The following is a 22,413-nucleotide window of genomic DNA, read 5'->3' as shown; positions in this document are numbered from 1 at the left end:
GGTGAGATTATTTCTTTAGAAGATTTGTACCGTAATTTGGAATCGCTTTTTGGGTGGTTTTAATGCAGTTGTGACACACTGCTCTGTAGTTTGGGAGACAAGGTAAACTCGTTCTGAGTACCTACCTATATTCTGTTTATTCAATACCTGCCAGTACGGTCAAGGTTTTTTTGTGTGTTTGGGTGTGTTTTTTTTTTTTTTTTTTGGTTTTTTTTTTTTTTTTTTGTAAATTTTACTTTTGTTATTAATGACATGTATGAGTACTATGTTTTAATATTTATTCTTTTTTTTAAAGTTTTATTTATTTATTTGACAGAGAGAGACACCGTGAGATAGGGAACATAAGCAAGGGGAATGGAAGAGGAAGAAGAAGGCTTCCTGCTGAGCAGGGACCCCCCTGATGCAGGGCTTGATCCCAGGACCCTGGTTGGGATCATGACCTGAACTGAAGGCAGACGCCCAATGACTGAGCCATTCAGGCGCCCATATTCTTTCTTTCTTTCTTTTTTTTTTTTTTAAGATTTTATTTATTTGTTAGCAAGAGAGCACAAGCAGAGGGAGAAGCAGGCTTCCACTGAACAAGGAGCGTGATGTGGGACTGGATCCCAGGACCCTGGGACCATGACCCAAGCTGAAGGCATATGCTCAAGCCACCCAGGTGTCCCAATATTTATTCTTAATAGCAATTTATTTTTTGTATTTTCCTATATTATTAATGATATATTATTCTCAGTAAACTTAATCTTTGTTTTATCAGGATGAATTGGAGATTTGACGTAACATTTATATAGCTAATAACTTACTAGTTTTCACTTTCATTGCATGAATTTCTTTTTTTAATGTTTAAATATATATCCATTTTGCTGTTTTACTTTAGCTATATATTTAAAATAATTGATTCTAAAACATGTGAAATAAGATACATTTATAAAACCTAGTCAAGGAGAAATTTGGTTGCAAGAATTCATTTCTATTGTTTTTCTAAAGTAGATGCTTAAATGGTAATCCAGTTTTTGTCCTTTGAAAGATTTTCCTGAGGCTTATAAATGCAGTAGCATTTCACAGTAAACCTTGTGTCCATATAAATGTAATTTTTATTCAAAATTGGAAAAGTTTTTAAAGAAAATCATAGAGCTATTCAAAAAACAAGAAAAATTAAATACAATTACTTTAAGTCTTAAACTTTGGTTAGTATTATTCATATCTCTTTTAGCCTTTAAGCTTTTTGCTTCTAGTTAAAGCTGTTTTTATTTATTCATTTATTTAAAGATTTTATTTATTTATTTGACAGACAGAGATCACAAGTAGGCAGAGAGGCAGGCAGAGAGGGAAAGAGAGAAAGAGAGGAGGAAGCAGGCTCCCTGCCGAGCAGAGAGCCCGATGCGGGACTCGATCCCTGGACCCTGAGATCATGACCTGAACCAAAGGCAGAGACTTAACTCATTGAGCCACCCAAGCACCCTAGTTTATTTATTTTTAAAGATTCTATTTATTTATTTGACTGACAGAGATCACAAGTAGACAGAGAGGCAGGCAGAGAGAGAGGAAGGGAAGCAGGCTCCCTGCCCAGCAGAGGGCCAGATGACACAGACGGGGTCCTATCCCAGGACTCCAGGGTCATGACCCTAGCCAAAGGCAGAGGTTTTAACCCACTGAGCCACCCGGGCACCTCTAAAGCCATTTTAGATTGACATAGGGATTCTAAAGTTCGGTTACTGGGGAGTAGACTTTCTTCAGAGCTTCTGACTGTGTGAATTCCAAGAAAAGCTGATACCATTTGAAAACCACTTTCCTTTCTACCTGGGGAGAGTTTTCAACTGTGAGAGAAATCAGGGGATTTAAGAACTTAGATGGAGAAAATACCTAATCAAATGTTATCATTTCTTTGAATTATGAAGTTAGGCAAAAGCTGTCACTAGTTCTTATTTTTTTTAATGCATAAGTAAAGAACACATATGTTACTATACCACAAATTTACCTTAGTATTTTAATATCTACATTTCAATATAATTAGTTTTGTCATTAGCCTATGTATTTTATGCATTTCAAAATATTCGAGGAGAGGTCTGTAGTTTCCCCCAGATTGTAAAAGGTTTCATGGCCTTCCCCCCAAATTTGAGAACCTCACCTTAAGGTGAATAAATTTTTTTATATTTGATGACAACAGAATTACCCCCCATTCATGGGCATTTTCCAGACTCAGTGATAGTCTGGATTAGATTGTGTTAGAGATGAGCTGGCTAGGTTGATTGCTAGGCTTTAGGAAGTGGCCTGGGTAAATTGTTTTCATTTCCATCATAGATTGATGGGGACTTTATTGCCAGTGATAAGTGGGAAAGTAATTTTTGTTTACTTAAAAACACATGTAATTATTTTTCTATACAAATTTATGACTTTGAACTATATTAGAAAATAAAAATGAGGAAAAAAAACCTGTAATGCTTTCTGTTAAGATATTTGCATATCTCCTTTTTATTTTTATTATTTATTTTTTCCTTACAGATCTTTTTAATATAATACATATACCTATGAGTATGTGTATATGTGTGTGCACTTTATTTATACACATATACGTTAGACATAGAATGGAGGCAAAGCTATATGTGTAGAAATATACACGCATGTGACTATACATGTATATTTAGGTATACTCTATAAGTTGCCCCATTTTGTTCAGTTTTATTGAGGTATATTTACATAATATAAAATTCACCGTTTTAGTGTACAGGTCTAGGAGTCTTGACAATCTCCTAGAGACATGTATTTCCCACTGTAGTCAAAATATAGAACGGTTACTTCACTCTAAAAACAGTGTTGTGCCCCTTCTGTAGTCATCCTCTTTCCCTTGCAATCGTTTCTTTTTTGTTTCTTTTACAAAATGTCACATAAGTGGCATTGTACAGCATGTAATTTACATTTACCTTATTGCATTTAGCATAACTTTCCTTAAGGTTTTTGGTTTCATTATTTTTCATACAGATTTTATTTATTTATTTGAGAGAGAGTATGAACAGAGGGAGAGGTAGAGTGACAAGCGGACTCCAAGCTGAGCAGGGAGCCTGACGCAGGGCTCCATCCCAGGACCCTGAGATCATGACCTGAGCTGAAGGCAGATGCTTAACTGCTGAGCTATGCAGGTGCTCCTAATGTTTTTGGTTTTAGATTATGCTTCAGGAATCTTTTATCAAACTGATGATAATAGTCATTTTTTCCCCTAATCATTCTATTGCTCCATTTTGAAATTTTAAGTCTTTAGTCGGTCTGACACTTATTTTAGTATGAATTGTGAGATAGAGAATTCAATTTGAAAAGGTAACCAGTTCAGCAATATTTATTAAGACTGGATGACTAGTAGGGGCACCTGGGTGGCTCAGTGGGTTAAAGCCTCTGCCTTCAGCTCAGGTCATGATTCCAGGGTCATGGGATCGAGCCCCACATTGGGCTCTCTGCTCAGCAGGGAGCCTGCTTCCTTCCTCTCTCTCTGCCTCTCTGCCTACTGTGATCTCTGTCAAATAAATAAATAAATAAAATCTTAAAAAAAAAAAAAGATTGGGTGACTAGTATAAAGCTCTTACTAAATATTGATTTCCTCACAGGTAACACAAGTAGCAAGACAACCGGGACCCCCGACCCCTTCCCCTTATTCAGCACATGAAATAAGTAAGGGGCATCCAAATCTTGCGGCAACGCCCCCGGGACATGCATCGTCCCCTGGACTCTCTCAAGTAAGAAAAACTTTATTTTTAAAAAAATTTCCATATAAAAGTAGTTTTTCTGGTTTTCTGAAGCAAATTTCTGAGAAGTAACATACATTACTTGACGAATAGTTTTTAATTTATCTATTTTGTAATTTTTCAGACATACCTCTCATAATTGTGGCTACTGACAGTTTTATACAGTTATATTTATTGAGTCATTCAAAATGAACTATCATTGATACTTAGTTTTCCTTTTTTGCTGTTGAGGAAATTAGCGTATGGTTATAGAGGCCATTTAAAAAACCGCACAAATCACTTTTTTGCTTTCTAGTGTATAATCTGCTAGTTTTCTTTCTCTCTTTTTGGTGGAGTGGTGGTGGTTATTTTCTACTTAAAAAGAAATGGGTGTTTTTACCTCTTAGAGCAATAGTAGTGGGCTTCTTTGTTGGTTTGGTTTTTGATTTCATAAATAGGTTATTGGACCTTCTTAGGCTTAAAATTATGTTGGATTGTTAAAGAATGTGAATTTTATAGTGTATTTTCAATTAACAGGTGCAGGGGACATTGAAACCCTGTTGTAAGAAGTCACTGTGGCTCCCCTTCATCTTAAGCCATTTCCCACGATTCTGATTAGCTTGTACCATTCCACCATTATATGCTTATTTGGGCTTTGTTGTGGTTAAGAGCATGCTGGAATTATGAAGTCTCTTAGTGGAATGTGGAGAGAGTCAAGCTAACTGACCCATGCTGTTTGAGACTATTAGTGTTTATACATAGCAACTGCACCTTTTAATAATGAAAATTTTTTATTTTCAATTGTTGCTTCCATGTTTTAGGCTTTTTAGAACTTACATAATAAGAGATAAAATATTACTTATTCAAAGTAATGCTAAAAGCTGGAGATTGTGTTACAGGGCTGATTATTGTTTTTTTAAAGACTGTGGAACATTTGGAGAAGGAATGTACAACTTTCCAAACCATGATTGATATTTTAAAAAGTACATAAATTAATTTGCACTTAGTTTTATGCTTAAACTTGGTTTAAGTCATTCCTATTTAATTCTGAGTTTTAAAACTAAAATGGCAAAATGAACTCTTAATTGTTTAAAAGGGAGGTTCTTGTGTTGGCTTTCATGGCATGGAGCAGAACCACCCAAGCTATTAATATTGTGTATTAGTCCAATTCTAATCAAGAAGAAAAAAACTATGTTGTAATGTAAATAGGGAAAATTTAATATAGAAGATTATTCAGGGGACACCTGTCTGGCTCAATAGGTAGAGCATGTGACTCTCAATCTGGGGGTTGTGGGTTTGAGCCCCATGTTGGGTTATAATAGATTATTTTTAAAAAAGAGATTATTCAGTATAATTGGGGATTGGAGTAATGAAGGATTGGCTTATTAAAGAAAGAGAACTCTAAAGAATATACAAATAGCAACTATAAGGAGCAGATGCTTATCCTGGGGCTGAGACAATACATAGGTAAGAGTCTACTTCTCCAGGGCTGATACTGGAGAGTGCATGGCTGTGGCTCACCTCATGGTACACAAGTCATTGTAGTATTGTATTAGTGGAATATGGTAGAAACCCTTCCTCTGGAACTTGCTGGAAATGTACTTTATTGAGTGTTGGGCCAAGCTGGATCTTCTAGTGCCAGTCTCCTTTAGCAAAGAGCCACTGCAGTGTGCAGCGGCTAGAGGCTCCTTGTATAGCTTCTGTGTTTACCATAGATACTTCAGATAACCTTGACTATGCCGGATTATAGGCCCCACGTGGTAGCTTGCATCACAACCTAAACTTGCTGCAGGGACTTCTTTTGTTCCGTTCTTAACTCAAAATGGTAAACCCCCACAGTGACTTTGTAAGTAGGTCAAAGTGTGGCACACTCCAATGTGTAGTGTATGTTGTCCTTAAAATTCCTAGGGGCGCCTGGGTGGTTCAGTAGGTTAAAGCCTCTGCCTTCAGCTCAGGTCATGATCTCGGGGTCCTGGGATCGAGCCCCGTATCGGGCTCTCTGCTCAGCAGGGAGCCTGTTTCCTCCTCTCTCTCTGCCTGCCTCTCTGCCTACTTGTGATCTCTGTCAAATAAATAAAATCTTCAAAAAAATAAAATTCCTAAAAAGGCTTCCAAACCTTGTGTCTGTCCCTTTTTTTTCCATGGTAGTTAGTGTTAGGTAAGAGACTCCTCTCCCATCTTGGGCTGAGATCCAGACCTTGTTGAAGAGGGCATACACGCAGCTCACGGAGTGGTAGAGAAGTTGTGGTGACATTCCAGTAGAATTTACTAGAAATCCACCCTCTGCAACTTGCCAGAATGCTGCCCTCTGGGGTGGTGAGGGAAAGCTTTTCACAGGTAGTTTTCTTAGAGGAGGTATTTTGCTGCCTAAGAAGATTCCAGGAGTAGCTGTTAACCAGTGGGGCCAGCTGGCTGCTGCGCATTGCTCTAGCAGCCTCGTACTGAAGATGTGTACTCTAGGGCAGCTGAGCCCTGGAGAAGCCAGATTCTGGAAAACCTGCTCATAATGCAGGAGCTTGGTGTGCAAGCCAAATAGGAACCAGGAATCAAAACCCTTTCCTCCTGCACTATGTCTGTGGGGCCCTCTATTGACAAAGCATAACATTGTGTCAGCTGAAATGGAAAAATACTTAAAATATTTAAGTATTAGGGAGCCCAGATCCATTTTGAGTATAGAGACAAAATAGGTAAATTGTGAACTTAAAAGCAACTGATCAGTGGCACATAAAGGAAATAACTTAATTTTCAGTTTCAAATTCTTACTGTTTCAAGTTATGATTTGACCTAGGCAGTTGGCTCAAAGCACTTAAGTTTTCTGAAAGACCTTGCTGCTTAAAAATGCATAGTTTGCATTTAAAAAAGAAAGTTCTCCCTGCGGTCTCAGCTGCTGAGCCCACAGATGGCTTTATGTATGCGATTTTATTAGTTACCTTTAGAAGTCAAGAGTACATGGATCTTAGGAGAACAGTCACCATGTATTATCTGTCTTGCTTTCCTTGTGGTCTCTTTGGCTACCATAGTGCCTATACGATTAAGGAACCCAGTAAATCACCTGGTCACAGTCCCCTCTTTCCTTTCCCTTTCAAACAAAGGCTGATTTACAGGGATTCATTGGTTTCTGAGCAATGTCTTAACCTCTGTTGATAGAGTGAGGAATTTTTTCTGGGTGGCATGCTTGGAAAATTGAGGAGTTTTGTGGGAAACTCAAGTCTCCTTAGGTTTCACAGTTAACATATTCTTGGAGCATAATGGAAAGCAGAGCCTTCAAATAGAGGAAAAAGGATTACACGCTTGGGCTCAAACAGGCCTAGCGTCTGGGGCTCAGTCTTTCACTTTCTGGTTACATGATGTTGTGTAAATTATTTAATATTTCTTGAACATGGTTTTATCATCTGCTATATAGGTGAGAATTTGAATTCGACCATCTTTCAATAAGGTTTTTATGAGGTTTATATAAAATCCTGCCTTAGATTTGGATACAGTAAATGCTCTCTGTAGGTGGCATTTACTGGTTTCATGGCTGTCATACTGGTTTTCCTCAGGACTTACGTGTGTGTGGCTGTGTACGTGTGTATGTGTGTCTAACTCATCTAATTTAGCTACATGACTGGTATTACTGTAAAATTCAGAAGTTCTCCCCAAGAGCTCGAGATCTCTTCCAAGTTTTTGCTTTATCCTTTGCAGGATAAAGGAAGAGGCCAGCCTTGTTTATTTTCCTTTAGCAGTTAGTGTCGTTTATTCTTATGCACAAATCAACTAAAGTTAAGAATAAAGACACTCTTGGGCACATGGGTGGCTCAGTGGGTTAAGCCTCTGCCTTCAACTCAAGTCATGGTCTCAGGGTCCTGGGATCCAGGCCCCATCTGGCTCTCTGCTCAGCAGGGAGCCTGCTTCCCTGTCTCTCTCTGCCTGCCTCTCTGTCTACTTGTGATTTCTCTGTCAGATAAATAAATAAATAATTCTTTATAAAAAAGAAAAAAGAAGAAGAAGACTCTCGTTCTGCCACATGCCATTTATGATGAGTCTCACCTGCTTCTGTGATCGTGTTTTTGTCCTAGGTAGTTACCTGTGTCTGTGACTTAATGTTTGACACTAAATGAATCTATTAGGATTTAAGTGAAAGCAACTAAGTTGAAGAAGAGTGAATTTCATAGCTTTGAAACATAAAAGAAGGAAAATGTAGAAAATTGCTCCCAGTCTGTTTCTTAACTTTATTTAGAAAAGATTTTATTTATTTACTTGGGAGAGAGAGAGAGAGAGTGAGCGAGCAAGCAAGCATGAGGTGGGGGAGAAGGAGAAACAGAATCCCTGCTGAGCAGAGAGCCTAATGCAGGGCTCCATCCCAGGACCAAAGAGATCATGACCTGAGCCGAATTTAACCGAGGCAGATATTTAACCATCTGAGCCACCCAGGCATACCCTCTCTGGCCCCCACCTCCTCCCCCACGCCTATTTCTTTTCTTTTCTTTCTTCCTTCCTTTTTTTTTTTTTTTTTTTTTAAGATTTTATTTATTTGACAGTGAGATAGGGAATACAAGCAGGGGGAGTGGGAGAAGGGGGAAGGCTTCCCACCGAGTCGGGAGCCTGATGCAATGCTTGATTCCCAGACCTTGGGACCACAACCCCAACCAAAGGCAGATGCTCAACGACTGAGCCACCAAGGGCCCCCCGTCCCCATCTGTTTCTGTTTCATCAATGGCAACCTCTTCATCTACTTCTTTCCCTTCAAGATAGGATTTTACATATGTGTGTGTGCATGCTAAATTTTAAAGCTTTATTTGCATTTTCGTTGTTATATGACTTCTAAATTTTTCTAGTCCTCTCCTTTCTGGGGGTTTTTGGGGGCTTTTTTGAGAGTGGAAGAGGGGAGGGAGAGAAAGAATCTTGAGGAGCTTCTTCATCCTCTTTCTCATGACCCTGAGATCATGACTTGAGCTGAAATCCAGAGTCAGAGGCTTAACCAACCGAGCCACCCAGGGGCCCCCTCTGGTGGTTTTGTTTAATCAGAGTGAGAAACTTTGGACTATTAGTCTAGAAGGGATTAATAGTTCAAAGGATATTTTCAAACTACAGGGAATTTGAGAGACACAGAGTCTTTTTAAGTGTGGATTTTTTTTCATTTACCCTGAAATGGCAGCACTTTAATAGTCTCTAAATCCAAAATGTCCTTACTTGGGAAATGGTGAAGAATTTGGAATTTAAAAGTATCTTTTGGGGCAGATTTCAAAGTAAGTAGAAAAATGTACTCTCCCAGGAGTCAAGAGACCTGAGTCTCGGTCCTGCCAGTATTATTGCAAATTTTGACCCAGTGGAAGTTCTTACTAATGCGCGGTTTTTCTCTTTGTAAACAAGAGGCTCGTATTAAGTGAGATTGGAATTCCCTTTAAGATTTTCATGGGTTTTATTTTTTATTTTTATTTTTTTTAGATTTTATTTATTTATTTGACAGAGCACAAGCCGGGGGAGCAGCAGAGAGGGAGAGGGAGAAGCAGGTTCCCCCCTGAGCAAGGAACCTGATGTGGGACTCATCCTAGGACTCTGGGATCATGAGCTGATCCCAGAGCGTCTGACCTGGCAGATGCTTAACTGACTGAGCCACCCAAGCGCCCCTCTTCATGGGTTTTAGAAACTAGTTCAGAGTAGACGATTCTTATTGTGAAAATCTTCTGAATGCTGTATATATTTTTTTAAGATTATTTATTTATATATTTGATAGACAGAGATCACAAGTAGGCAGAGAGGCAGGAAGAGAGAGAGAAGGGGGAAGCAGCCTCCTCCTGAGCAGAGAGCCTGATGCGGGGCTCAATCCCAGGACCCTGGGATCATGACCTGAGCTGAAGGCAGAGGCCCAAACCCACTGAGCCACCCAGGCACTCCAATGCTGTATTTTTTTATTTAAACTTAGACAAACTTTTATATTGTTTTACTTTTCATCTTTTCAAAAAATAACAGAAGTTTGTTATTTGGATTATTTTAGGTTAAGCAAAACAACTGTTTCCTACTTATTGCTTAATTGTAGTTACACATTTGCTTTGACTCAAGTTAATTTTTACATAATTGAGCAAAATTACCAAACAAGGAGATCAGACTGGCACTGATTACCAGGTTCAACATTGAGGCCTTTTTCTCCCCACTCCTTGATGTCACTGTGTGACTGTGTGACTCCTAAGCTATGCTCACAGTAGGTAGTGAGAAAGTGTGGTCAGAACATTGCCAAAGAAGTGGAGCAATAGATGTTTTCTGTATGCTTTTGGAAATTTCTTTCAGTTTCCCTTTCTTCAGAGAGATCAGTTCAATCATGTTTTATAGTGGACTGAGAATGGTGATAGCATATGATCCCCTAGTTCAATTCTTTATTGTTTCTGGAAATACTAAGCAAAGGACTTCTTCACTGAGGAATAGTTCTTGGTCATGATATTTCTTCTCTTTTTAAAATTTTATTAAGTTTTAGATTTTAGTTCCCGTATAATTAACACAGTGTTCTGGTGTACAGTACACTGATTCAGTAATTGTATACATTGCACAGTGCTTATTACGGTAAGTGTACCATGATATATATTTTAAACATTACAATTTTCATTATTAGTACATTTCAGATGAGTCATGGTTCCTATAGTCTCTTCATTTTAACTTACAGACTTCACTTTCCTTTCAGAAGTCTTATTTTACTACAGAAAAATTCTCGTGTTTCTTTGCAGTTCTTGATTGATTATTTTAGGCTTTGCAAATTGTTTTTTATGATTAAGATACCGATTTTATTTACTTCATACAAGCTTTTATAATTTTTTGGGTTTTTTTGTCTTTCATGAAGAAAATTAATTCTGATTTGACAACTCTGATGGTCTGGCTTATAATAAGCAGGATAAAATAGAGGAAGCTTTGAAATTTTTTTTCATATTTCATTATTGAAATAGATGAGTATTGAATTTCTATAAGAAAGCAAAGCAAATTTTATTATGTTTTACTCCCCTTCTTCCTTTGGAACACATCATAGCTATCTAAGGCAGTCTTTTTTTTTTTTTTAAAGATGTGTGGTGTTTGGAAGCTGCATTTCTACCACATACGGATTTGATGTGGGTTCAGAAACCTGCAATGCTAACTGTATTGAGTTGACCCTCATGGTGCTAAATCATCTGTTTCTTTTTTCCCCCCTAGTTGTTAATATATGTACTTAAAAATGTATACCTTGTTGAAAACTGCAACACACACTGTCCTTAACCACTTTATCAATTAACATACCTTTACAAATATCATTAGCGTAGAATATCATTAGCGTAGAAGATATAAGGACCAATAAAATATCTAGATCATTTATGTATGTGGTTTCATCTGGTATATGCTAAATAATTGTGATAAGCTTTTCCCTCTAATTGTTGAGATTATTTTAATGTTGTTATATTTGGAGAATTTCAGCTGTTTTGTCTTTTTTGTTTTTATTATTAAAATAATTGTAACAGGGCGCCTGGGTGGCTCAGTGGGTTGAGCCGCTGCCTTCGGCTCAGGTCATGATCTCGGAGTCCCGGGATCGAGTCCCACATCGGGCTCTCTGCTCAGCAGGGAGCCTGCTTCCTCCTCTCTCTTTCTCTGCCTGCCTCTTTCCCTACTTGAGATCTCTGTCTATCAAATAAACAAATAAAATCTTTAAAAAAAAAATAATTGTAACAGTATTTATAAAGTAGGATTTCCGAATGTTTTTCTACTAGCTTAATTTCGTTTTTTTTTTTTTTTTTTTAAAGAATTTTTTATTTATTTATTTGACAGAGAGAGACCACAAGCAGGCAGAGAGGCAGGCAGAGAGAGAGGAGGAAGCAGGCTCCCTGCTGAGCAGAGAGCCCGATGCGGGCCTCGATCCCAGGACCCTGAGATCATGACCTGAGCCGAAGGCAGCGGCTTAACCCACTGAGCCACCCAGGCGCCCTTAATTTCGTTTTTTATGTAGTCTTGTAACTTACCATGAAACATGACTAAAATAATTTTTATGTGCTTGATCATACTTTTCATTACATGTGTCTAGAAAAAAAATTCCAGTGATTTTTATTCAAAATTTCTTCTTTTTTTTTGAACTATTGCTGCAAGGATGATAGTTAAGTTGTAAATATTACTCAGGTTTTCGTCACCCTAAACTCTGAGTTCTAGATTCTGTTTGGCAAATTGATAAGACGAGAACTTATATTTTGGATAAGGAGTATAAGGAGTGAAAGTTTTAAAATGCTACATTAATTCAACCTTGTTTTAGAAAGTCAAAGAATTTTGTAAGAATCAATCTATAAAAACTGTTATTTCAAAAGCATTTCTTCTGTTGTCTTTGATAGGGGCTCTGGTTTTATTGATGATGTTCATTTTTTTCCAAACTCTGTCAGGGAGAAAAAGGTTTAGGATTCTGTGTTTGAGATCTTTAAGAGTTGCTTCCTCTGGACACATCATGAGGTGGGCACTGCTTCCTCCCCCTCCCCCTCCTCCTCCTTTTCCTTGTCCTCCTCCTCTTCTTAGTTGAGGGTAGTCCACATACGTTACATCAGTTTTAGATATACAGCATAGTGATTCAGCAACTCTAAAGCTTATCCTGTACCAGTATAAGGTTTTAGATATACAGCATATGTTTTAGATATACAGCACAGTGATTCAGCAACTCTATACCCTTATACTGTACTCACCACAAATGTAGCTGCCATCTGTCCCCATACAATGATACTCCAAACCTCTGACTGTAATCTCTATGGTGTAAATTTTATTCCTGTGACTTGTTCATTTCTTAACTGGAAGCCTATTATCTCTTACTCCTCTTCACTCATTTTCCCATTCCTCCAGCCCCCTTTCCTTTGGCAGCCATCAATTTGTTCTTTGTATATATACGTCTGATTCTGTGTTTTCTTGATTTCTGTGGCCACCACTCATCTGTTTTAATAGGTAGTGCATTCTCTCAGCATTTTCCTTGCAAGTTTACCACTTTGGAATTTCACATTTCACTTATTTTCCCGAGTTTTAGAAGACATAGTCACTTGAGTGCCATCAGTCTATTTTTTACTGGCTGTGACATTCAGAATTTTTAGATTTTATGGCTGTGAAAATTGCAACTTTAGTTTGGCTACAGAAATTAGCATGTGTCAGTAAATTTTGAGATGGGAAATTGAACAGGTGAATTTTAAAGATAATCAGGAGATGGAGCAGCCTGACAATTCAATTCAATCTGCTTGTGATATTTCCCACAGAAATTCATATTCCATTTGTCTTAGTCTGCTTGGGCTGCCATAACCACATAGACTGGGTGACTTTAACAGCAGACATTCATTTCTCATACTTCTGGAGGCTGGAAGTCCAAGATCAAGGTACTGGTTACATTGGTTCCTTGTGAGGTGTGAGGTCCTTTTTGGGTTGCAGGAGGCCACCTTCTTGTTACGTTCTCACATGACAAACAGACATGCAGGCTCTATGGTGTCCCTTGTAAAAGCACTACTCCCACCATGAGGGCCCCATCCCCATGACCTCATCTAAACCTAACTGTCTCTCAAAGACCTTATCTCCAAATATCATCACATTGGGGATAGGGCTTCAGTATATGAGTTTTGGGGGGTGGGTGAGGGAGACATACAACTCCATCCATGTACCATTTCTGTGATTCAGAGAGCTGTGGGGGGCAGTGGGCAGTTAAGACTATGGGAGAAAGGTCTGAAGATGAGTAAATACTAGGTAGAATATTGTCCTGAGTTTAATCGTACCCATCTGTACAATTGGTACAGATACCCCAGCTTAATGGGGTGGGAGGGGAACCAATTTCCAAGGAATGGAAGAACAGAGAAACTATTACAAGAGTACATTTGACCCTTGAGTGAAACAGGTTGGAACTGTGTAGGTCTATTTAATTGTGGATTTTTTTTTTTTTTGATAAATGCACTACAGTACTGTAAATGTATTTACCTTATGATTTTCTTAATATTTTCTTTTCTCTAGCTTACTTTATTATAAAAATAGTTTATAATACGTATAACATACAAAATACGTGTTAATCCACTGTTTATGTCATTGGTGGTGAGTCTTCTGGTCAGCAGTAAGCTGTTAGTAGTTAGATTTTCTTTCTTTTTTATTTTTATTTTATTATTTTTTTTATTTTAAGATTCTATTTATTTATTCAACACAGAGAGCGAGACAGGGAATAGGAGCCGGGGGAGAGGCTGAGGGATAAACAGGCTCCCCGCTGAGCAGGGAGCCCAATGTGGTGCTCAGTCCCAGGACTCTGGGATCATGACCTGAGCCAAAGGCAGAGCTTAATGACTGAGCCACCCAGGCTCAGTGCCTAACTACCTAACAGTAGTTGGGTTTTCAGGGAGTCAGAAGTTATATGTGGATTTTCAGCTGTGAGGAGGGTCATTGCTCTAATTCTTGAGTTGTGCAAGGGTCAACTCTGTTTTATCAAGGATCAGATGATTATTTGAAATGTTTTGCTAAATACAAGGTTTGGTATTTAAACTAGCATCTTGGAAAAAAGTTAGCATCTTTATAGAACTAAGAATTGTGAATTTCAATGACTCAACAGTCAACAAAAAGCAGACAGCACAAGTTATGTAACTTTGCAATAATTTTAAATTCTTCCAATAGTGAGGGAGAGGTTAAGTTACATTTAAAGCAGGTAGAATCAGTGTGCCTGGCTGGCTCCATCAGAGCAGCATATGACTCTTGGGATGCCTGGGTGGCTCAGTGGGTTAAGCCTCTGTATTCAGCTAGGGTTATGGTCTCAGTGTCCTGGGATCAAGCTCTGCATTGGGGTCTCTCTGCTCAGTGGGGAGCCTATTTACTGCCTCACTCTCACCCCCAGCCTCTGCCTGCCTTTCTGCCTACTTATGATCTCCACCTGTCAGATAAATAAATAAATAAGTAAATAAATAATCTTTAAGGGGGGAAAAAAAAAGAAAGAAAAGGCAGCATATGACTCTTGATCTCTGGGTTGTGAGTTTGAGCTCCATGTTGGTTCTAGAGATTACTTAAATATTTTTAAAAAGTAAAGCAAGCAGAATCAAGTAAGGATCAATAATGAATATTATACATTGATATATAAAATGACTCTTAAAATGTTAAAATTCACTTACCAAACAAATTTTTTTCTCAGTGCATAGATGTATTTACTATTCCTTTTTCTTACATATTCACACCGATAGATGTAAGGAAGAGCTAAATCTGATTTTAAACTTTTATTTTTATTTTTTTAAATTTAAATACAAATAGCCAACATATAGAACATCATTAGTTTTAGATTTTAAACTTTTTTTTTTTAAGTTTTTAGGTGACCTTTCAAGGTTGTTTACGTAATCTCTTACACCCAACATGGGGCTTGAATTTAGGAACCTGAGATTAAGATTCCCATACTCTTCTGACTGAGCCAGCCAGACACCCTTGCTTTTAAGCTTTTTATCAATGGATGAATGCTTATTTTTTTTCTCAGTGAAGAGTCATCTCAGTTTTCATGTGTTTCTGTCTGCCCAGTATTTTGTTTTGTACATACCTAACTAGGTAATATGTAGAAGAAAAATTACGTTGACAATATTTTGTTATACTTCACAGGCAAAATAAATCGCGTCCTCAGTTCCCTTCCAGTAAAACTCCATTTTCACATAGTATACTGTATTATTCAAAACTCTGTTTATTTCGGTTCTTATTCTTGAAAACCATTAAAATTAGACATCTTCTCTTACAGTTCATTTCCAAAATTTAAATCTCCCTGTTCAGTACAGTTGACAACATGACAACCTAAATAGTTACTTAACATTTTGTCAGGGGAAAGAAAACAGCTGTACTAAGTATTTCAAATAGAGGGGATTTTTTTTTTTAAGATTTTATTTATTTATTTGACAGAGATCACAAGTAGGCAGATAGGCAGGCAGAGAGAGAGGATGAAGCAGGCTCCCTGCCAAGCAGAGAGCCTGATGCAGGCCTCGATCCCAGGACCCTGAGCTCAGGATCTGAGCCGAAGGCAGAGGCTTAACCCACTGAGCCACCCAGGTGCTCCAAATAGAGAGGATTTAATACATAATTTTTTTATACCAGCTGATTGATTATCAAGGAGATGCTGAGGTAATCCAGAGATTAATAATCATAGGAAGCAGCTAACATCCCTAATGCTGGAGGAAAGAAAGAAGTGGTGGTGTTGCCAGACCTAGGAGCTTGGAGGAAGGGTCTTTGGGGACTATTGCTGACACTTCTGAGAAGGGATTTACTAAATTTTCGTCCTTAGACAACAGAAACTCTGTAGAGGAGAGAATTAGGTGAGGCTGATACTTTATATATGCCTATCTGTTGTTGGCATCTCTAATAGCTTTGAGAGGCTGGGATCTGAAATGGAGCTGGTGTCTGGAACCATGCTGACAGGGTGAAAGCACCCTCCTTCTTAGAGGAGGTTAGAGCTGAAAGATAATAGGTAAGTAACTGGCATATACAGTGGTAGAAGGATATGTAATTTCCTTACTAATAAAGAAATTTATATGGAACCAGAAAAAAACCCGAGTAGCCAGAGGAATGTTGAAAAAGAAAACCAAAGCTGGCAGCATCACAATTCCAGACTTTAAGCTCTCTTACAAAGCTGTAATCACCAAAACAATATGGTACTGGCACAAAAACAGACACATAGATAACGGAACAGAATAGGGAGCCCAGAAATGGACCCTTAACTCTGGTCAGCTAATCTTCCACAAAGCAGGAAGGAATGTCTAATGAAAAAAGATAGTCTCTTCAAAAAATGGTGTTGGGAAAATTGGACAGCCACATTCAGAAGAATGAAATTGAATAATTTCCTTACACCATACACAAGAATGGACTCAAAATGGATGGAAGACCTCAGTGTGAGACAAGAATCCATCAAAATCCTTGAGGAGAACACAGGCAGCAACCTCTTCGACCTCAGTCAGTCACAGCAACTTCTTGGAAACATCACCAAAGACAAGGGAAACAAGGGCAAAAATGAGCTATTGGGACTTCATCAAGATAAAAACCTTTTGCACAGCAAACAGTAAAACCAAAAGACAACTGACAGAATAGGAGAAGATATTTGCAAACGACATACCAGATAAAGGGCTAGTATCCAAAATCTATGAAGAATTTATCAAACTCAACACCCAAAGAATAAATAATCCAGTCAAGAATTGGGCAGAGGACATGAACAGACATTTCTGCAAAGAAGACATCCAGATGGCCAGCAGACATATGAAGAAGTGTTCAACACCACCCGGCACCGGGGAAATACAAATCAAAACCACAATGAGAGGGGCGCCTGGGTGGCTCAGTGGGTTAAAACCTCTGCCTTCGGCTCAGGTCATGATCCTAGGGTTCTAGGATCAAGCCCCACATCAGACTGTCTTCTCAGCAGGGAACCTACTTCCCCCCGCCTTCCTCTTTGCCTGCCGACTTGTGATCTCTCTCAAATAAAATCTTTTTTTTTTTTTTTTTTTTAAAGATTTTATTTATTTATTTGACAGAGAGAGAGATCACAAGTAAGCAGAGAGGCAGGCAGAGAGAGAGAGAGAGGGAAGCAGGCTCCCTGTCGAGCAGAGAGCCTGATGCGGGACTCGATCCCAGGACCCTGAGATCATGACCTGAGCCGAAGGCAGCGGCTTAACCCACTGAGCCACCCAGGCGCCCCTCTCTCAAATAAAATCTTAAAAAACAAACAAACAAACAAAAACCATAGTGGGATACCACCTCACACCACTCAGAATGGCTAAAATTAACGTCAGGAAACGACAGGTGTTGGTGAAGATGCAGAAAAGGGGGAACCCTCTTACACTGTTAGTGGGAATGCAAGCTGGTGCAGCCATTCTGGAAAGCAGTATGGAGGTTCCTCACAAAGTTGAAAACACAGCTACTCTACTACCCAGCAATCATACTACTGGGTATTTACCCTGAAGATACTTCTCTCTCTACCTCTGAAATGTAGTGATCCAAAGGGGCACGTGTACCCCAATGTTTCTAACAGCAATGTCCACAATAGCCAAACTATGGAAAGAGCCTAGATGTCCATCAACAGATGAACGGATAAAGATGATGTACACACACACACACACACTCTCGCACACACTCTGAAATACTATGCAACCATCAAAACCCCCGAAATCTTGCCATTTGCTACAATGTGGATGGAACTAGAGGGTGTTATGCTAAGCGAAATAAGTCATTCAGAGAAAGACAATTATATGATCTCTCTGATATAAGGAATTTGAAAGGCAGAGTGGAGGGTCGTGGGGGAAAGGGAGGGAAAAATGAAACAAGATGGGATTGGGGAGGAAGACAAACCATAAGAGACTCTTAATCTCAGGGAACAAACTGAGCATTGCTGGAGGGGAGGAAGTGGGAGGGATGGAGTGGCTGGGTGATGGACATTGGGGAGGGTCTGTGCTATGGTGAGTGTGATGAATTGTGTTAAGACTGATGACTCACAGACCTGAACCCCTGAAACAAATAATACATTATACATTAATTAAAAATTACAGTACAAAAAGAATAAGGTGGTACCAATACACCCCAGTGAATTTAACAGAAGACAGGAAAGGGGATAATGATAATACAAAGTAAATGTGATAAAATAGGACTATGAAACATGTTAGTCACTATAATAATGAAGTTAAGTTCTTCCATTAACTAGAGACTGAAATTGGTCAAAACCCAAAATTCAGGTATATCCATGTAAACATACAGAAAGATTGAAAACAAAAATATGGAACCATTAATAGGAAAATGCTGGTGAAAAGAAAGAAAGCAGACTTAAGCAACCTTTACAAGTTAACATAGAATTCAAGGCAAAAAAAAAAAAAAACAAAAACCTGTAGGAGAAAGAGAATTCCTATAGTCAAAGATTTAATTACATCCTTTTTCTAGGATGTTACATCCCAGAAGATGTAACATCATAAGCTCTTATTTTCTTAATTTGTTTAGAAAACATATGAAGCATATGTAAAATAAATTGAAATTGTCAAATCCATAATTAGTGTGGGAGAGTGACAGCTCAAAGAAGTGGACAGATCGGTAAGTATAATCATGTAGATCAGGTCTTGGCAAACTATGGCCCATCTCCTGTTTTTTTTTTTAAGATTTTATTTATTTACTTTTAGAAGAGAGAGAGGGAGCATAAGCACAGGGAGTGGCAGGCAGAGGGAGAAGCAGGTTCCCTGCTGAGCAAGGAGCCTAGCCCTATGTGGGACTTAATCCCTGGACCCTATGATCAATACCTGAGGCAAAAGCAGATGTTTAACCAACTGAGCCACCCAGCTTACCCCCTCCTCCTGCTGTTTTTGGTACATGAAATTTTATGGGGGTGGGGGGATCACTTGGGTGGCTCAGTCAGTTAAGCAGTTGCCTTCAGCTCAGGTCATCATCCCAGGGTCCTGGAATCAAGCTCTGCATTGGGCTCCCTGCTCAGCAGAGAGCCTGCTTCTCCCTCTACCTCTGCTGCTCCCCTGTTGTATGCTATCTCTCTCTCTCTTTCTCTCTCTCTCTTTCTCTCTCTGTCAGATAAATAAATAAAATCTTTAAAAAAAAATTTTTTTTTTACTAGAACACAGCCACACTAATTTGTGGATTTTGTTTTTGTGCTACAACTGCAGAGTTGAAAAGTTGCTAGAGATTGTGTGGCCTGCAAAGCCTAAAATACTTGCTATCTGAATATTCATAGAAAAAAATTGCCAACCCCTCACATAGATCAGCACACTTAATCTGTTAAGGCCAGCTGCTAAAAATTTGGGTTTTGTGGGCCAGATAGTCTTGTACATATTATTCTCCTCCCACTCCTTCCCTTGTTCCCCTCCCACATTCTTTTCTCGCTCTTCCCATTCTTCTCCCTCAGTCCCTTCAACTTCCCTTTCTCTCCCCCCTTCCTCCTTCTCTTCCTTTAAATATGAAAAATTTTGTTCAGCTGGCCTTAGGAAAACACATGTTTAAATGATACAAATAGTTGAACTTGTTTTATATAAATAGATACAGATGTAAATATATAAATAGTACATACATAGCACAAGAATAATGTGTATGAGAAATATTGTACAAATTTAATCATGATAAAAATGAGGATATCATTTTTGAACTTCATGAGTATCAAACTAACAGTATGTAGATAACTTTTTACTGTTTCAACTAAGATAAAAGATATTAAAAACTACTGATAATTTCATTGAAATAATAATTACTTAATTTGTTTAAATATCTTTTTTCTTGTTGAACTAAGATCATGCTCTTTATTTTTCAAATACTCCAAGAGCATTTAAAAATTTGATCATGTTAGGCTGAGAGAAAAATATTAAATTCCAATCATATTTACATCCTTTTTCCCTTATTTTTTTCACATCCTTTTTAAAAAAAATTTTTTTTAATTTTTAATTTTTTTTTAAAGATTTTATTTATTTATTTGACACACAAGGATCACAAATAGGCAGAAAGGCAGACGGGGGTGGGGGGAAGCAGGCTCCCCGCTGAGCAGAGAGCCCGATGTGGGGCTCGATCCCAGGACTCTGAGATTATGACCCGAGCTGCAGGCAGAGGCTTAACCCACTGAGCTACCCAGGCACCCCTTTCTCATCCTTTTTTGAATATTTAATGGAATTAGAGCTTAACAACAAAAGAATAACAAAATCTAAATTATGTTTAAGCTATAACTATACAGAACATTATTATTTTTTAAAAAGCTTATCAGAATTACTTATTTTATTTGAACATAATTTTATATTTTTCATAATCTTAAACATAATGTAGGAATAAATAATAAAATCTATTTATTTGGAAGTCTATAAATCTTTTGAATTAAAGATAAAACCCAAACAGAGAATGTTATCTTTGGAAATGAATGAGAGCTATCACTTCATATAAGATTTTGTGAATCCTATTCATGTGAATAAAGTGGTGTTCAGAGGAAAGTGGTTAGTTTTAAGGGCATATAGTAGAAGATAAAAAAATAGATAATTGAGCAGGTGATCTGAATGGAAAATTCTTACATTGTACTTTGGTATTATAGGTTTTCTTTAATTCATACATGTGCTTGATGTACTTCTTGTTATGATGGTTTTGATTGTAATTACCACAGTGCTTTATCTGTTTTAATACTAAGAATCAGGAATTTTTGTGTAGTAACTAACTTACCTTTTAATATTTTCATCATTGAATTGGACAACTTACATCTACTGTCATTCAGAATATGCTCATTTTGAGTTTGCATATGCAAACTTAATGATGGAGTCAGAAAATTAGTGTGGATGAGACAAAGAGAGAAAGTATTTGCATGTTACTAATGATTAGTGATGTTCAACATCTTTTCATGTGCTTATTGGCCATATATTTTTTTTAAAAGATTTTATTTATTTATTTGACAGAGATCATAAGTAGGCAGAGAAGCAGGCAGAGAGAGAGAGAGGGAAGCAGGCTCCCTGCTGAGCAGAGAGCCTGAAACAGGACTCGATCCCAAGACCCTGAGATCATGACCTGAGCCGAAGGAAGTGCCTCAACCCACTGAGCCACCCAGGCGCCCCGGCCATTTGTATATATTTTATGGAGAAATGTCTGTCCAGGTCCTTTGCCCATTTGTTAATTAGGTTTGTTGAGTTGTAGGAGTTCTTTAATTAGGTTTGTTGAGTTGTAGGAGTTCTCAATTCCTTATCAAATAGATGATCTCATTAGTTGCCTTTTCACACTGTTGGTAGTGTCCTTTGCACAAAAAATTTTTTAATTTTCATTAAGTCTAATTTATTTGTTTTTTTATTTTGTTGCCTGTGTCTTTGGTATCATAACAAAGAAGCCATTGGCAAACCCAATGATGTCATTAAACTAGTAATGTAGACTATTGCATTTCTTATTAACTTAAAAAATTTTACATATGTAGAGATTTTGTTGTTTTGGAAAGCAATAGCAGATTTAGAGAAAACTGTCTTGGGTTGCCAAGATGAAAGGCATATTTAGAAGGGATGATAGATATACTTATTAAAATGTCAGCAACAGGTGTCATTAACAATCCTATCACAGTGAGAAAAATCCCTGAATGTCCAGCTGTTATGTTAAAAAAGACACTGAAAAATTTCAAGGGCTGCTAAGGGTTCATAGAGCATATTAAGGTTCACATTGAGAGTCAGAGAAGTTGGATACGAAGTGATGACTCAGAAGCCAGCTGGCTTATTTACGTAACCATTTGGCAACTTTTAAGAAGGAAGGGAAGGAGCAGAAAAACTGAAGGCTGGGCAACAGGGGAAGAGAATAAATATCAAAGACCTAGAAGGCATTGTTCTACTATCTCTTTGGTTTTGAGAGTGATTATCTTTTAGCTTCCATCACAGTGAAGTTTTAGGAAGATATAAAATCAGAAAAGGAAAACAAAAACCACTGTTGAAATGCATACTTGAAAATTAGATTGTAGAACTTTGTACAATTTATAGAAAAGATTAAAGTTATTTAAAGCTGGTTGCATACAGAAGGCACCCTTCACTGAATCTTTGTGTTTAACTTAGTTTGACTTCTCCAGAAGCCTTAAGAAATACAGTTTTCTTGGGGCACCTGGTTGGCTTAGTTCAGTGTCTGCCTTCAGCTCAGGGTCCTGGGATCAAGTCATGCTCAGACTCCCTGCTCATCAGGGAGTTTGCTTCTCTCTCTCTTCCCATCCCTCTAGGTTGTGCTCGAGACTCTCTCATTCTAATAAATAAACAAATAAAATCTTAAAAAAGGAAATACAGATTTCTTGAAGAATGGC

The 22,413-nt window shown here is 38.0% G+C and overlaps 1 protein-coding gene across 19 annotated transcripts in view; it reads left to right on the top strand.

Moving 5' to 3' along the window:
- The window catches only part of EIF4G3 (eukaryotic translation initiation factor 4 gamma 3), a 355,154-nt gene that overhangs the window by 122,732 nt on the left and 210,009 nt on the right, over positions 1–22,413 (top strand). For 18 of the 19 annotated variants that reach the window (XM_059376541.1, XM_059376540.1, XM_059376527.1 and 15 more), the window contains one exon: positions 3,597–3,725. The exons of the other annotated variant lie outside the window; for it this stretch is intronic. Coding sequence is in view for 16 of the 18 variants with exons in the window: in XM_059376527.1 (XP_059232510.1) it covers positions 3,597–3,725 (129 nt within the window). In the remaining 2 variants the exon portion in view is untranslated. The remainder of the gene's footprint in view (positions 1–3,596; positions 3,726–22,413) is intronic. 19 annotated transcript variants of the gene reach the window in all.

The sequence above is a fragment of the Mustela nigripes genome, chromosome 14, assembly GCF_022355385.1.
Source record: "Mustela nigripes isolate SB6536 chromosome 14, MUSNIG.SB6536, whole genome shotgun sequence".
Lineage (NCBI taxonomy): Eukaryota > Metazoa > Chordata > Mammalia > Carnivora > Mustelidae > Mustela > Mustela nigripes.
The sequence above is the reverse complement of the archived record's forward strand: the minus strand, read 5'-3'. Positions and strand labels throughout refer to the sequence as shown.